General features: G+C 47.4%; 1 protein-coding gene across 4 annotated transcripts in view; it reads left to right on the top strand.

Annotated features, from left to right (window-relative positions):
- Nucleotides 1-17,776, top strand: part of ETS1 (ETS proto-oncogene 1, transcription factor) — a 132,641-nt gene that overhangs the window by 8,297 nt on the left and 106,568 nt on the right. For all 4 annotated transcript variants that reach the window (XM_047753595.1, XM_047753601.1, XM_047753594.1 and 1 more), the window contains exon 2: nucleotides 6,367-6,449. In XM_047753595.1, the coding sequence (XP_047609551.1) occupies nucleotides 6,381-6,449 (69 nt within the window). In that variant the 5' untranslated portion in view covers nucleotides 6,367-6,380. The remainder of the gene's footprint in view (nucleotides 1-6,366; nucleotides 6,450-17,776) is intronic.

Below are 17,776 nucleotides of genomic sequence, written 5' to 3'. Positions count from 1 at the left end.
GTGCACTGTGAGCGTGAGTCCCACAGAGGATGGTCAAGGATGGCCATCCAGCTGCCGAGAAGGCTTAGGGAAAGCTCCCTGAAAGCGGTGACATGGTCTGAGTCTTCCAAAACAGATTTATGCAGCTTTTAGAAAGAAGAAATTCAAACTCTTTCCATTGCCCAGGAAAGATGCTGCCTCTGTGACATGGGTGATAGTGTTGCCTTTAGTTTGGCAAAGGTGCTGTCATTTGGGGAAAGTGTTCTTTATTAGTTTTTTTTATCTATTTTTTATTTTTGGCTGTGACATGGGGAAGTTCCCCGGCCAGGGATCTAACCAGCACCAAAGCAGTGACCCGAGTTACAGCAGTGACAATGCTGGGCCTTAACCTGCTGAGCCACCAGGGAACTCCCAGGGGAAATTGTCATTTACATGGGTGGCCCTGTTGGAAGCCAAATTCTTTTCCTCCTGCATTCCAGGCCCAAAGAGTATCTTTTCCTTCCTTCCTTCCTTCCTTTCTTTCTGTCTGTCTTTCTTTCTCTCCTTTTTTTTTTTTTTTTTTTATCTTTTTGTACCTGCAGCATATGGAGGTTCCCAGGCTAGGGGTCCAATCAGAGCTGTAGCTGCTGGCTTACGCCGCAGCCACAGCAATGCCAGATCTGAGCTGCGTATGTGACCTACAGCACAGTCATGGCAACGATGGATCCTTAACCTACTAATTGAGGCCAGGGATCAAACCCTTGTCCTTATGGATACTAGTCAGATTCGTTTCAACTGAGCCATGACGGGAACTCCCCCAAAGGGTATCTTTTGAATATACATTTATATGAATCCTAAATTGCTGATATTGGGAGAAATGTTAATTGCAAATCTATTTCAATTTTGCAGAGGAAAACTGCATTCTGACCGCTTTATTGCACTTTTGTATTCCCCATGTGTAGTCTTCATACCCAGGGTATGTTACAGCCATAATTCCTGACCTGTGAGGCTCACACAGAGACTAGAGGGTCAGGTTGAATTTAAATCTCAATGGCTTTGTTGATGACACTAAAATTTCCCTTCTCTGTTATGGAAGGCAATTTGTCAATATGAATTCAAATATAGAATGTACACTACCCATCCATTGTCCCCCAAACACCACGTTTAGGCATTTAATGGGAATAGAAAATAATTTAAGAACTTTCATAATGACAAAGAACTGGGGACAAATTAACTTTCCAGTAATAAGAGACTCCTTAAGAAAAGTATGATGCATGCTTGACAGCTGTATACTTTGGGATGCCGAAGTGTATTTATTGACTCAGAAAGTGTCCACAGCATTATGTCGAATGTCAGTGAACAAACCAGATTGCAAAACAGCATGCGGAGAATAATGTCATGAAGCTAGAATTACCATCGTGAGCATTATGTTATATCTGTTGGATTGGTACGGACACATTTAAAAAAACACCCTGCAGAATGTGGAACAAAGCACAGTTTTCTCTAGATGGTAGAATTCCAGGTAGTTTTGACTTTCATTTTAAACTGTTGGGTGTATTTCTTGAAATCTTTTCAATAAATATATGTATTCTTGCCAAATATTATTTTCAAAAGAAAAAAAAATTAGTGTGGTTTATGGGGTTATTTACCTAAAGGCACAGCCTTGCTGTGAAGTGTGGATGTATTAACCCCACAGAAAAATCCTTAAGGGATATCAGTTATTATCACTTAGAAATGCAGCCAAGCAGAGGCGGAGTTGATGGGAACTAGATTCAGCTTCTGCTAAGCCTGATCTCTTTGGAATTCCCTGCTTGTCTGCTGCCTTGGCCTGAAGCACCCCCCCCAACCCAGTCCCCCCACCCAACACCTCCTTTCATTCTGTGTGTCACCCAACCTGCCCCTGGAGAGACCTGGGTGGGGGGAAGTGTTAGCCTGAAGATTCCGGCCTGGGTACCCGGCTTGTGAAGGGCGGGAGTCTTCAGAAATGATCACATGTTTTACTATCACACATGGAGGTTCCCAGGCTAGGGGTGGAATCAGAGCTGCAGTTGCCGGCCTACACCACAGTCACATCAACCTGGGATCCAAGCACATCTGCGACCTACACCACAGCTCACGGCAATGCTGGATCCTTAACCCACTGAGTGAGACCAGGGGTTGAACCCACATCCTCATGGTTACTAGTGGGGTTCTTAACCTGCTGAGCCACAGCGGGAAGTCGTAGCTGGGCATTTCTATCAGAGGCGATCCCAGGAGAGTCCAGACCTGAGAAATAGCTCCTGGTGCCTAAGAAAACTACAGAGTTCCATCCCCTTGAGGGGTGTGGGGAGGGCAGTGGGATGGGGAAGGATGGGGCTGGAGCACTGGGAACACAGGTCCCGGAGGCCCTGGTGGACCACAGCTGGCAGCGCAGCCGCCTCCTGAGCTCACAGTCACTTCAGACACATTTACTCTGCTGCTTGGACATGGCTGGTCCCATTTAAGGAAATGAACTCAGGACTCTCTGTCACCAAAGTGTTCAAATCATTTCTGCCTTCAGACAAGCCCATGGATGCTTCTAAGCTGGAGAGTTCATCTTAACTCACACAGTTGTTTCACATTTAGTCAGTAAACGTTTATAACACCAAGGCAAAAAGTTGGTCCAGCTGATGGCCAAATAGCTGTCGTGTGGGAGGGAATTATCCTCGGCCAAGTCAAACCCCCCCCCCCCCCCCCGCAACACTCCTTTTTCTGAAAGGGCTTACGTCTACAGCAGCTGTTCTGTGTCACAATTTACAAGTGGAAACAGGGCAGGTTCTTTTTTTCTTTCTCCAAAAAATAATGAAGCAGTCATCCATTTCTGTCCCAGAGTTATTTCCTGAGATGAGAGCCCTTCAGAGCCCTGGCAACTCCCTCTTTGCAGCTTCCTCCACAGGCAAAGGGCTTTTCCCCAAGGGAAGTGTCCTTCACAGGACACGAAGCTTTGTGAATACAGCCCAGCATGGGATGCACCATATGCAGGGCTGCAGGGTTCCTCATCGCTCTGTCAAGCTGAAGGAGAAAACGTATTTCCTCGAAGCCTCTGCCGCAGCTCTGGGGATGTTGCCATGGGTAGGAATGTTGCTCTGGTGCCTTAGACTCAAGGCTGCTGAATCCAAAAGCACTTTCTTGTCCAGATACATATGTCAATTAGGAACATAGGAGGGTCAAGGTCTTCCATTGCCGGTGGGAGTCCAGGGCTGGTCCATAGGGCTGTTCGGTCAGCCTTCTGTTGTTTCTTATCCCTGTCCCCCCAACCCCCCGCAGAACTGACTGCTTATTTTTCCCCTATTGTTTTTTGTTGTTTTCTTTTGGTCTTTTTAGGGCTGCACCTGCAGCATATGGAGGTTCCCAGGCTAGGGGTCCAATAGCAGCTGTAGCTGCCTGTCTTCGCCACAGCCACAGCAACGCAGGATGCCAGCGGCATATGCGACCTACACTGCAGCTCATGGCAATGCCGGATCCTTAACCCATTGAGTGGGGCCAGGGATCAAACCCAAGTCCTCATGGATGCTAGTCAGTTTCGGTAACCGCTGAGCCATGACGGGAACGCCTTATTTTTCCCCTATTGTTGCTAAACTTATCATCTCATTGTTTTCTAGTTACATGTGAGCCTGTCTGCTCCATGCTTGAGGATGGAGCCTGTCTTTCTCTGCTTTGTCCTGAGTCCCATAGCATGTAAGGTCCACAGGCGGGGGTCTCGGTTTACCTGACTGTCTCCAACCAGCCAGAAGAGTACCTGGCACACAGCAGACGCAGGGGGATTATTTACTGAACGACAAACAAGTTCCTGGCAAAGGAAGCTTTCGATGTGCTTGTTGAATAAGTGACGGAGGACTGGGATGACGCGGAGATCTGGGGGCTTTTTGGCGGAAATCGCCGGGCTGGACAGCTTGCACAAAGCAGCCCTCCCCACACCTAGACTTTTCCCAAAGGCTTGAGTTGCCCTGCAGGGCCCTGGAGGGATGATGAACCATTTTCCCCTAAGGAATCAGATCTGGGTTAAGCCGTTCTCAGTATGACACAACCTATGTCGTCAACATTTCAGTCTTATTGATGAGTAGATCCAAAACTCTGAGGTGGGGGCGTCTGAGTCGATGATGACTCACTGGGACTTTAAAATTAGATTTTAAGACAAAAAGCAGGAGTTCCCCCGTCATGGCGCAGTGGAAGTGAACCCGACTGGGAACCATGAGGTTGCGGGTTCGATCCCTGGCCTGGCTCAGGGGGTTAAGGATCCAGCATTGCTGTGAGCTGTGGTATAGGTCGCAGACACAGCCTGGATCTGGTGTGGCTGTGGCTGTGGTGTGGGCCAGCGGCAACAGCTCTGATTTGACCCCTAGCCTGGGAACCTCCATATGCCATGGGAGCGGTCCTAAAAAAAAAAAAAAAAAAAAAAGATGAAAAGCAGGAATGCTTTGGTAGGAAGGGAGCCTTGAGCTCATCAAGACCATCTGTACCATATAAGGGCCGTGCCCAAACTGACCTGCTCTAGGCACCTTCTTCTTCTTCTTTCTCCAGTGCCCAGAGTCTGGTACCTGATAGCTGATGACTGTTTTTACAAACACTGAGAGGTGACCCCAGCTTCAGATGGGGACAGTGTCCTTGGACTAGAGTTCTTTGATCTTTTTCTACAATTCTACCACCAGAGAGTTCTTCCCCGGGGGGTGGGGGGGGATTTTTGGCAATGGAGATCCATTCCCTGAAAAACTAGAAGACAAAAATCTTGATTAAAGTAGCCTAATTACCCTTGGCTATGTTAACTTTTTAAAATGAATATTATTTTGGTTGTATCCTACTTTGGGGAGAAAAGACATCATAAAAAGATGACATTTTAGTTAAAAACAATAACCACAGTTCTGGGATAAAATAGGTCCTCAGAAGATTTTTAACTCATTTTTCTGGACTGTACAATTTTAGCTGCTCAGGGATGGTAGCCCTTAGTATAATTTTGTATTACAGAACTTTATGTGATTTAAATACATTTCATATGATAGAAGACACAGTTGTTGGCTGTCAAGCTGTATCAAAATGGTGAACAAAGTTGCAAATCGAGCAGAAGACATATAGGATTGGTTATATACATATTTTTTTTTTTTTTATTGGTCATGAAGTAGAGCAGCTTGATGTGAGATCTTAGTTCCTAGACCAGGAATTGAACCTGGACCGCAGCAGTGAAAATGCCCAGTCTTAACTCCTAGACCACCAGGGAACTCCCTTGTTAGGTTTCTTGAATTGAGGTCAGTGGTTTTAATTGTTAGCCAGTATAAAGGAAAAGGACAAATACAAACTGGAAAATAGTGAAGTTGAAACTAAAATGTTACTGCCTAACAATAGGAATTTGGCCTCTAAATGATATACCTAGGAATTTGATCTTCTAAATCATTCGAGAGACATTTTTTTTTTCTTAGTGTGTAATTTTGGATTCAGGAAAGCGTGTGAACGAATGCATTTTAGAGAGTGTTTGGATCAACAGAAATGTTTGCTATATAACCAATTTTCCTGATGTCCAACTGCTAGCTGGAAAATCCCTTCCACCAGAACATTCCTCAAGCGTGATGGTCATTCAAACTTTGAATGCAGATAATAGCTCTCAACAAGAGTTATTTAACAGCCCTTCTCCTTTTTTTAAGATGAATAACTTTCCCCCCTTTCAGGGTGTCTCTCTGTTTATCTGTCTCAGGGTCCTGGTTGACATGCCTGATCCCTAGAGGTTTTCCATCCCTATTTTCTCCAGTCCTTTCTTTATTTGCTTGAGGTTATGCCACACTGTGTACAGAGGGCCTACTATGTGCCAGGCCTGGCTGGGTGTGGAGGGTGATAGATGGACGGGAATGTTACTAAAAAAGACACACAATCTCTGTTCTTGCCCAGAAACCCCATAAAGCGTCTTTTGTGGGCTCCAGCTGCTTACTTTATGCAGCACACACCACTGTTCACGCCACCTTGCAGTCCTGGGACTGCCTCTGTCTAGTCTAGAGTCGGCCTTACTCTCTGTGCTGGGGTTTAGCCCCTTTGTTTTTCGAAGTTTTTTTTTTTTCTCCTTCTTATGGCTCTATTCAAGGCATATGGAAGGTCCCTGGCTAGGGATCACATTGGAGTTACACTGCAGCCACAGCAATGCCAGATCTGAGCCCCCTCTACCATCTACACCACAGATGTAGTGTAAGGCTGGGTCCTTACCTCACTGCTCCAGGCCAGGGACCGAACCCGCATCCTCATGGATACCAGTCAGGTTCCCAACCCTCTGAGCCACAACAGGAACTCCTGTTTTTCCAAGTTTTAATTCCCTTCTCTGTGTCACAGAAGGGCGAACCCCCAAAGAGACCTGATCTGAGCCCTCCTGTGGTCTCTAGCCCACAGCTCAGTGAACTCGTTTCCCTCTCACAGGTCCTGACAGCGTGATGAGCTACTTTGTGGATTCTGCTGCGAGCGGCCCCGCCCCCTACACCACAGTGCGACCCGCAATGGTGGTAAGTGGGTGGATCCCTTCCCTGGCCTCTCCCCACCCAATGCAAGCTCCGCCTGCCCTCGCCTCCCCTCCCTTGCTTGGTTCCTACCATCTGATTTCTGAGATGGAGGCAGCCAGGCACCCAGCTCCGCAGCTGGAATCAGCTTTGCGTCTTGTGGAGGGGCGAGTAGTGATGAACTGATGTGAGATTAACTGTCTTTTTATCACCATATAAAGTAAAACACCCGAGACTGATGGATTTATGGAGAATGATTGCTTTAGTGTGTTTGCGTGGCAGAGGTTATGGCTCATGCAAGAGTAAAGGTTCAAGCCAGCTCACTTCATTGGGTGAAGATTTTTCACAGGTTGATGTGCCTCAGACGCTCTTAGCATAATGTAACTTGTTTGTATCCTACTTAAAAGCTAAAATACATAAACTTTCTAGTTACAGAGTTTGAAACTGGAAATAAATTGTGACAACGAGTTTAGAGGAAAAATTCCCAAATCCTAGAATAAGAAGGGTAAAAGGAATTTAAAAATAGGACTGGATAAAGTTTCTTGCTCTATGGGGAAGAAGGCCCTCACCCCAGCTATGCACTGATCAGTAGAAATACTTATTGAAATTTCTTATAAATTTACTGTGTCAGAGATCCCCTAATGCTGGCATTAGTCAATTCCAATGTCAAATGAACTTTTAATGAATCATTAACTATTTATTCTAAATGTGTTTTTGTATAAAGACAGCCATCATAAATGTTGATTTTTTTTTTTTTACTTTGGAAATTGTCAAATACGTTTATTATTAACCCTTCCAAGTACATTTATAGGTCTAAATGGACACCAATCAACCAGAGATCTTTTCTTTAAAAAAATTTTTTTTAAAGTTTTATTGAAGTGCAGTTGACTTATAATGTTGAGATAATTCTGCTGTACAACAAAGTGATTCAGTTAATACATATATGCACTTTTGTCTGACTCCAGGCTTCGTCCTGTCTGAGGTTCTGCAGAATTTTTAGCACAGGCATCCTTCAGCTTGCCATGACCTCTCACTGTAATTATATATCAGAAGAGCTGATGCATCAGAAAATTATTTTCTGTAGTATTGAACAAAGAATTACTTTTAAAAAGCTATTCTATGTTCAAGGAATGATGAACACAGCTTTCTTCCATGGCTGTTCTGTCACACACATATTTCTTCTTCTTAAAGTGGCTTCTGGGAGTTCCTGTTGTGGTGCAGCAGAAACGAATGCAATTAGTAATCATGAGGACCTGGGTTTGATCCCTGGTCTTGCTCAGTGGGTTAAGGGCCCAGTGTTGCCGTGAGCTGTGGTGTAGGTTGCAGACGCGGCTTGGATCCCGAGTTGCTGTGCCTGTGGTGTAGGCCAGCAGCTGTAGCCCCCATTTGACCCCCAGCCTGGGAACTTCCATATGCCGTGGGTGTGGCCCTAAAAAAAAAAAATGAAGTGGCTTCTGTTTTCATGTAAACACCATTCACTATATTAAACTAATTAGAATCAGGAAAATGTTTAGAGTAGAGTTTACATCAGAAATATGTTAAAAGGCACACACACACACACACACACACACACACACACACACACACACACACGTGTGCAGACAAAAGTCACTCCATTCTGCTGATTAGAAGTTGCCAGTAGGTTTGGACCTTAAGAGCCGAAGAGCCTGAGATGTTGCCAGGGAAAGGCTCCTTGTGCTTCTTACAGAGAGGTTATCGCCCAAGGCCAGCACAAATGACACTATTTTTTTATTTATGATATTGTAAAAATGTGTTAAAATAAATAAGAATGTTGTGATTTCGGGGAAAAGTGCATTATTGACTTGGAAAAGTGGATTTAAAAGCCAGCCTAGGTTAAATCCCTTTTCCAGTATTGTCATCCACTTAAGATGAACACTTTGTTGTTTAGTGATGCCATGCAAATTCATATTTATTTTATTTCAGTCATCGAGATAAATTTTATTACAAGTATACAAGTTGCAGGTATAATATTAAGTTATCCTAGACAGGGCATCCGGAAATTATATGAAATTAAAAAACAAAAGAACTAAAGAACCACTCAAAGTGTGTATTTTCAACCAAAGACTCCACCCCCAACTGAATGCACTGGATATTTTTCATGCATTTTGAATGGTTTCCACTGGTTTCAAAGCAAAGAAACTGTTGACCTCCACCCTCAACAGCTGTATCTGAAAAACATTATCGACACGTGGGATCCTTTTCACTTGACGTTTCCAAGTTGCTTGGGTAAAAGCAGAAGGCTAGGTAAGAGAACCGCTATGTTATTGTTCTAGCATTTTTGCTCATAACTTCTCTCTGGGCCTCAGTTTCTCCATCCCTGGAACTGGTCAGGCAAGCTTTTGGAACCATAGAGCAAGTGGAAAAGTCCTCTGACTTCTTCACCTAGGTCCTCTTTGAGCAAAAGAAATAGATACATAACATTGATTAGTCCATGCTCAAGTTCAGTGACCCAGCTCCTACAGTTACCCTCAGCTTTCAGCTGGGCTGCCATAAAGAATTTGTAAATGGTCTTCAGATGATACCCTTGGGACACTGCCTGAGAGAAACTAGCAAATGTCACATTCTCCATCCCAAACCAAGATTTTGTGGAGGAGGGAGCACACCTTCATTGACTTCCCCAGTTGAGAGCTTCCAAGTCCTGGGCACCTGCGTCTTCTCAGTTCTGGTGGAGCCTCACTGTTTAAAGCTCGTGCAGTGGTGCTTCAGCCAATAATCCCAGGTTCCCCTGCCAGGCACCCGGTCTCTGAATTACTTAGCCTGGGCCACCAGGAAGAGAAACCACCCCGGTATGGGGACTCTGAGGGCGGATGGAAAACCATAAGAGCAGTGGGATTTTAATCCAGAGGTGATTTTGCCCCCAGGGATATTTGGTGATGGTTTTGGTTGTCAAAATGTGGAGGCGGGGGCAGGGGGGGGATGCTACTGGCATTCAGAGGGTAGAGGCCAAGGTTATACCTGCCGACACAGTACAGTTCCCTGCAAAAAAGTATTTTTTTTTTGTCTTTTTGCCTTTTCTAGGGCTGCTCCTGTGGCATATGGAGGTTCCCAGGCTAGGGGTCCAATCAGAACTGTAGCCACTGGCCTATACCAGAGCCACTGCAACGCAGGATCCAGCCACGTCTTTGACCTACACCACAGCTCACGGCAACGCCAGATCCTCAACCCACTGAGCAAGGCCAGGGATCGAACCCACAACCTCATGGTTCCTAGTTGGATTTGTTAACCACTGAGCCACGACGGGAAATCCCACAAAAAACTCTTAATGTCCATAGTGCCAAGGTCAAGAGGCCCTGCCCTAGAATAGCCACAAGATCAAGTTCGAAGGTGGGATGGTACTATGTGGAACTACTTGTAATTATTGTGTGAGAAAGGGAACTCTTAAAAGAAAAATAAGGATGAGACTATATTCATGTTGCTCGGGGTTCTGCTAAGCAGGCTGCTGTAGTTGCCCGAGAAACAATCTTCTAAATCAGGTCATGAATATTTTCTAGGCTCTGAAGACCGCTAAGCCTCAGATTCTTTAGAGGTAGCTCTGGTGTGATTTGATTGTTTGCTGTACCAGGAGAAGACTTGAAATAACCACAGCAACAGTTGTAAAATTCACCCCCCAGTACTGGCCATTTTCCACAGAACTCAGCTCATCTGCCTCAGGGCCACTTTGTCACAAGCCAGACACAAGTCACCCCCCCCCCCCGTAAGGGCAGCCTCTCAGGAGACCTTCATGAAAGAAGCGATGTCACAGCTGGGGAGGTAGGGAAACAACCCTTCTGGAAGTTGTCTGGCCATTGTGTGGGAGGGGGTGACGTGTGGAGGTACTCAGTCGGGGTGTGTGTCAGGGACCCTTTCATCCACCGGGAGGAAGCGCTCCTTCCTGTTGTGCTGGCTCAGCAAGCCCGCTGGGAGCCCTGGAAGTCCCTCACAGCCCTGGTCCACTTCTACATCACCCGCCCTGTCACGCCGCTGCAGCCCTGGAGCCGGGGCAGGGAGGGCAGGCCCGGAGGGGATGGGCCACCCCGAGTTCAGACCAAACCTGTCCCTATCCTTGGCTCCCTCCCTGGCGAGCAAGCATGATGTGAAGGCGGTCCTTGGGGATGGACAGCCCCTGGGCCATGTGAGCCGAGGAAGCACCTGCCACTCACCATCTCCCAGAGCTCAGGCCTCTGGGACCATAACGATGTGCTGGGCAGGAGAGATGGCCCAGCGTGAGACCCCCATCTTGGGCCAGACAGCTCGGGGACACAGCCTGGGCCAAGTACCCTGGCACGCAGGTAGGCTCTGGAGTCAGAAAGACCAGCTTTAAAGCCTGGTCTGTTACTCCTCAGCCACATGACCTTGGGCACTGAACCTCAGTGTGGTCATCTGTAAAATAGGCAGAGTATCACCTGCCACATAAGGTCCTCGTGAAACCAGCCATAGGTAGGACTTCCCTACGTTTACCATCTCTCCTCTGTTTTTCTCTGGACTTTTCGATTGTGTTCGATGGCTATGTGGAGGGAAGAGGGGAGGTGATGCCATGAACTGTCCATGCACGGGGGTGGCCAGAACAAGAGGGGCCCCTGGGCGGAGATGGAGACATTCTTACTGAGACGCCTCCTTGCTTCATCTCTGCCCTGCCCTAGAAACAGCTCCCCTGCCACCAGATCGAAGTTCTCATGTAATGGGCTGGTGGTTTACAACCCCATGTGTAAACAGACCTGGTTCTCTTATCTTGAGTAATTGCAGTTTAATTGGGCTTCCTTGGGAAGCAATCCCCTTCTGACCCAGTGCTGTTTGCTCTCTTCACCTCCACCCCACATGCCTTAGGATGTGCTCAGGGGGGCGTCTTGCTGTCCCTTCCACTTCTTGGGAATTTGGGAAGGGCGTGTGCCACTTTCTAGGCAGCTGAGCATACCTGCCTTTCCCCTCTCTCTAGAAATCCTGGAGAGCAATGGATAAGGTATTCTGGATTAGAGAAATAAGAATATACAAAAGAGAAATTTAGAAGGTAAATTTTTTTCTTTTTGCTTGGGGTGGTGATGGCTTTTCCCCTGGAGAGGTTGCTGGAACATTGTGTTTAAGAAGTGATCCATAGGGAGTTCCCTTTGTGGCTCAGCAGTTAACAAACCTGACAAGGATCCAGGAAGATTCAGGTTTGGTCCCTGGCCTCGCTTAGTGGGTTAAGGATCCAGCGTTGCCGTGAGCTGTGGTGTAGGTGGCAGATGTGGCTCAGATCCCAAGTTGCTGTGGGTGTGGTGCAGGCTGGTAGCTGTAGCTCCGATTTGACCCCCAGCCTAGGAACCTCCATATGCTGCGGGTGTGGCCCTAAAAAGAAAACAAAAAGAAGTGATCTATAGCCGTAACTTCTAGTAGTAGTCAGAAAAAGTAATGGAAAAAAGAGACTATTTTTCCAGCCACTTAGAAAGTGGGGATTTTCTAAGATAACGGGTTGTCAGCACGCATTAGAGAATTTCAGAGCTAGACCATAACCTTGAGCCCATCTCCTGCTATCAGGAAATTTCAGGTCCTAGGAGGCTTAGTGAGTTGCCCAAGTTTACAAGCTGGCAAAGGATGGCATGTAGGACACTCCCATCAGATGCATCTTGATCATTTTTAAGAAATGTGATAGATAAGAATTTATGACAATTCATGCATCCATGTGCTCTACTCATGGTGAACTGGCTTCCCCTGACTTAGGAAGAAAACCAGAAGTCTGTTTTGTAGACGGCTAAGCACATCAGAATTCCTGCCCAGTTTTTTTTTTTTTCCTTCACCATGGGAGGTTCTCCCAGCCTCCTATCACGATGCCTTTAGTTGCCCTGCATCTCCATGCTTGGGATGCATTTGGGATGGATGCCTGAAGCTGGCACCCCGCAGAGTCACCGGGAGCCTGAAGCTTCCTGCAAAGTGATGGATAACAGGGATCCCAGCCGCTGTCTCTCAGCAGGAGAGGGTCAAGTCCGGGGCCTAGGACTGGGGCAGGTCCCACCAAGGAACCCACGCAGTGGAGGGGCTGTGGTCTCAGGCTGGCATGAGGAGCTGGAGTGAGGTCACCCCCTCCCAAGCGCCCTGCAACCGACTTGGTCTGCTGCCCCAGGGCCTGGGGCATCTCATGGTGGCCTTGGCTGTGGTCCATCAGGCCTTGGAGGCCAAGCTCAGCCTTTCATGGAGCACAGAACCCCGCATTCCCACCTCTGCTCTCTCTCTGCTTCAAATTCTTTTCTCTCTCAGAAACCTGCCTTCTCGCCAAGACCCAAGCCCATCACTCTTATTGTTTTAGAAAGAATTTCCTGGCCTTGAGTCTAAAATTAAATTGCCCTTTGAGAGTTTCCTATTTTGTCTGTTCCTGCCCCTCCTGTGGCTGCACTACCCTCGTCCCCTCCCCCATGGTGGGAGCTGAGGGGTGTTTCTGTGTTGCCTCCTTCCCTTCTGCCTCCCAAGAGAGCAGGACACATGTGCCCCTGGAAGCAGATGTGCCCAGTGTTGTTCTGAGGGCCAGATACTGTCGGTCCCCAATGCAGCAACAGCTCCAACTCAACCCAGCAGCTAAAAGTGCTGCTCCGTGACCTGCCAGAAAATGAGGGAGAGAAGGTGCTGGCTGGTCTAGCACCTTCTGAGGATGAGTAAGCCCAGACTTGATGACAAGTCTGTGGAGCTGGTCAGGCCAGCCTGGAAGGGCCACTGTGTGCAAGGAGGTGAAAGGTTTTAAGCTGAGAAATTCCCCATTTAGAGACACACTCTCTGGAGCACCTCGTATACGAGAGCCCCTGGATGGTGCAGCAGCCAGGAACTCCCTAACTTCACTTTCTTCTACTGAAAAAGAGGAAATGCGGCGTTCCTATTGTGGCTCAACAGGTTAAGAACCCGACTAGTGTCCATGAGGATGCGGATTCGATCCCTGGCCTTGCTTAGTGGGTTAAGGATCTGGTGATGCCAGAGCTGCGCCATAGGTCTCAGATGCAGCTCGGATCTGGCATTGCTGTGGCTGTGGTGTAGACCAGCAGCTACGCTCCGATTGGACCTCCAGCCCAGGAACTTCTGTATGCTGCAGATATGGCCCTAGAAAAGACCAAAAAAGAAAAGAAAAAGACAAAAAGGGAGTTCCCGTCATGGCTCAGTGCTTAACGAATCGGACTAGGAAGCATGAGGTTGTGGGTTCGATCCCAGCCATGCTCAGTGGGTTAAAGATCTGGTGTTGCCGTGAGCTGTGGTGTAGGTCACAGATGAGGCTCAGATCTGGCGTTGCTGTGGCTTTGGCATAGGCTGGCAGCAACAGCTCCAACTCAACCCCTAGCTTGGGAACTTCCATATGCCATGGGGGCGGCCCTAGAAAAAGGCAAAAAGACCAAAAAAAAAAAAGACACAGAAGAAAAATAGGATGTGTGGTGGCAGAACATTGCGGCTTCAGGGAAGAATTAATTCTTCAGCAACCTGAAAGCTTTAACATATTAGGTTGACCACTTTTTTGGAGTTTTTTTGGTATCTTTTTTTCATAGCTGCACACGCAGCATATGGAGGTACCCAGGCTGAGGGCAGAATCGGAGCTTTAGCCTCTGGCCTACGCCACATGCCTATGTCTGTGACCTACACCACAGCTCACGGCAACGCCGGATCCTTAACCCACTGAGCAAGGCCAGGGGTTGAACCTCATGGATGCTAGTCAGATTCGTTTCCACTGAGCCATGATGGGAACTCCTAGGTTTACCAGCTTGAACATATTAGGTTGACCAGCAACCTGAAGGCTTTAACATATTTTAAAGGACATTGTGTGTCATGAATCTAACATGCAAGTCTGGCTCTCTCTGAGCCTCTCCACCCTGGGATGGTTATTTAGCAAATGAAGGTTGCCCATTAGGAGAAAGAATGTGGATGGATCAGCAAAATAGGAGGCTTGCCTTAAGAAGGGAATTTGGGAGATCGCTGGCGCCAACCTCCTCAGGAAGCAAAGGCTTAAAAAGGTTAAGAGACAGACTGGAAGCTGCGCAGCTCCCGAGGGCCAGAGCAGAACTTGCACCCAGGCTTCCTGAATCCCAGTGTCCTGTCTCCCTACTGGAGCGTGTGGCCAGCTGCCACGCCTAGAATGACACAGTGTTAGCCCCGTGGAGGCAAACCCTGTATCCATCCCTCGTGTGAACTTGGCTTTGCCTCTGGGCTTACACATTTTTTTTTTTTTTCTCCTCGAGCAGCAGCATCTAGAACTATTTATTGTGTCTTCTGTTTCTGGCCCTGTCCTGAGGCTAAACCCTAGGATTCTGAAGTCGGTTCAAGGAAAGACAGATTTATTCCTGCAGAGTTTGTGAACCGTGTAACTTAGACGCAAGAAAGGGCAGGCAGGATTTGGGGAGCAAACACCTGGACAGTTCCGGCTGCCTGTCTCAAGGCAGAAAGGAACCCGGAAGAGTGGGTCACACATCCTCTTACAGACACGTGGCCGCCATCTGTTTGCCATCCAGTGTTGAAAAAGTCCCCGGCATTCCCTCTTTTCCAGGTGTGGGGGAGCAGACTCGGAGCCAATGCAGTGCTGAGAGGTTTGGCAGGGCCTGGGGTGGGGTCGGGGGGGTTGTGTGGAGGGTAGCCAAAGGGAGGGGGCCATGTGGCTGGGGAGGGGTGCTTTAGGCAGGGCACCCAGGGAGACAGAATACAGTAGAGGAGACCCTGTGGCTGTGGTGGTAGCCTCAGAGCTGGCACGCCTTAAGCAGGCACAAGTGTGTGTCCTTCATCCTAATGCCTTCTAGATCGAACCCATGTCTTCATGGCTGTTAGTCAGGTTCATTGTCACTAAGCCACAGTGGGAACTCCTTAGTTTGCTTTTATATCTTGGTTATTGTAGATTATGCTGCCGTGAACCTTGGGGTGCACATATCTTTTCAAATTTGTGTTTTGGGGTCTTTTGGATAGATACTCAGAGACAGAATTGCTGGATGATGCAGCAGAGCCATTTCTATCCTTTCTTTATTTTTAACTGCCGTTTTCCCCAAGTCTATACTTTAACTAAATCCTTTGTGTTTCTAGATCTGACTTTATCCTTTTCTGTCTTCTCCTGTCATGCAGCCACCCCTCGAGGGATTCCTCCACCGAGTTGCTCTGTTATCACTCCATCTGAATAAAACCAAAAGTGGAATTTTCTTCCACCCTGCTTATTTATGTGCTTAAGCCATTTTCACTATTACAAAAGCAAGCTGTGTAAGCATTATCTTAGATTTCCCCCTCTCCCTCCATCTCATATAAGTCATAAACTCATGGCTTGAAACAAATCTTGTATTTCTTGTTTCCTCTTCACTTCAACACTCATGACCGTAATCCAATCCTTTCTTCATAACTGGCCTGCTGCTTAGCCCTGGAACTCAGGGGAAACATTCATACAGGGGCAAAGCCTAAGGGCTCACCCCAAACTCAGTTTTCAAGCTAAATACATCTTAATGCAATATATATATTTTCTTTTTTGGCTGCCCGAGACATACAGAGTTGCCCGGCCAGGGATCAGATCTGAGCTGCAGGTGTGACCTACGCTGCTGCACCTGCAGCAATGCCCTCTGTGCAAGACTTGAGGATTGAACCTGCATGCTGGTACTGCAGAGATGCTATCAAACCCATTGTGCCACAGAGGGAACTCCTAATGCAATATTTGAATATCAAAATTAATGCAAAAATTATTATAAGAAATAAAAAATTTAAATATAGTTAGGATCAGGAGGACTGATTTTTTTTTTTCCTTTATGCCTCAAGCTTCAACATGGCTCTGCAGGGCACTGTTACTGCCTGCATGAGCCTTGTCACCTTCTGCACCTGCCCAATCCATCCTATTCAGAGCCATCAGATGAGTCTTTCTGGAGCATCTCGATTTGACATGTCACTGCCTCTAATACAACTTCTGATGCCTTCCTCCTGGTCTGATAGTCCTGGCCCTCAAGGCTGATCATACCCCGTCCCTCTAGCTTTCATTCTTACTAATTGTCCTCCGTTACAAGCCTCTTATTGGCAAGAGCACCCTTTTCCTCATGCTTGTCACCACCCAACAGCATGGCTTTTCTCTGTCTCCATCACCCATCTGAGCCTTTCCTCGTCCTGCCATAGTCGTATGTGTCCCTTTGCACCTTTGGGTGTGTCATCCCTTTTGGCTCTCCAGACCCTTCACCAAATATTCTAGGTTACACCTTACTTGACCTCTCAGTTATTACCTTGACCTGCTTCCTCCATGAAGTCTTACCTGCTGCCCCCTCCTCCCCCTGCACGTCGGTGCTTAACCCTGTCCTATCCCCTCGCTGTCATTTCCTGTTTACCAGTCTGTACGCGTCTGAGGGTAAAGTTCATTTCTTGCTCATGCTGTATTCTTAGCATCGAACATAATACTTGGCATAGGCTAGATGTGTGATATAGAAGTGTTCCCTGACGGTCCATTGTTATGCTCCATCTAGCACCCAGCTCGGGGCAGCAGCCTCCCTTCCTGAGCACCCAGGTGGAGGAAAAGACAGTCTGAAATCAGGTAGACCTTGGTTAGAGCTCTATCTCCAGTATTTTACTAGCTGTGTGGACTTGGGAAATTTACTCGTCCTATTTATTTATTTAGTGCTTTTGAGGGCCGCACCCGTGGCATATGGAAGTTCCCAGGCTAGGGGTCCAATTGGAGCTGTAGCCACCGGCCTACACCACAGCCACAGTGACGCCAGATCCGGGCTGCGTCTGCAACCTGCAGCACAGGTCATGGCAACGCCAGATCCTTAACCCACTGAACGAGGCCAGGGGTCGAACCTGCATCCTCATGGATCCTAGTCAGGTTCGATAACTGCTGAGCCACGAAGGGAACTCCTGCTTGTCCTCTTAAAGCCTTGGTTTGTTCTTCTGTTAAATGGAGATGAAAAACTACTAATCTTGGGAGTTCCTGTTGTGACCCAGCAGTAATGAACTTGACTAGCATCCATATGGATGCGAGTTCAATCCCTGGCCTTGCTCAGTGGGTTAAGGATCCGGTGAGTGAGTGGTGTGTGACCTATGTTAATTCCTTTCCGTGATCAGCTGTGGGATGAATGAGTGAGGACCCATCAGACGGTTTCCTTAAACTGCGACAGGGGCTGGGCGGGTTGCCTGCATCTCCTGAACTCACCTCCAGTTCACCAGCAGCCAGGAAAGCAAGATGTTGACTCGAACTTGTTTGGGGTGGTGCCCTCTTAACGCCTGGAGCTGGGGGCTCCACTGCCTAGATTTCTGACCTGTTCATAACCTGCTTCTTTCTTCTCGACTGAGAAGGTTTCATAATGAATTGGAACTGGCTCTGTGGTTCTCTTGAGTAAAAATGTCATTCTCATGCTCTATGAAATAGGTATTAAGTCAGTTTGTGA

The sequence above is a fragment of the Phacochoerus africanus genome, chromosome 11, assembly GCF_016906955.1.
Source record: "Phacochoerus africanus isolate WHEZ1 chromosome 11, ROS_Pafr_v1, whole genome shotgun sequence".
NCBI classification, from domain to species: Eukaryota; Metazoa; Chordata; class Mammalia; order Artiodactyla; family Suidae; genus Phacochoerus; species Phacochoerus africanus.
The sequence above is the reverse complement of the archived record's forward strand: the minus strand, read 5'-3'. Positions and strand labels throughout refer to the sequence as shown.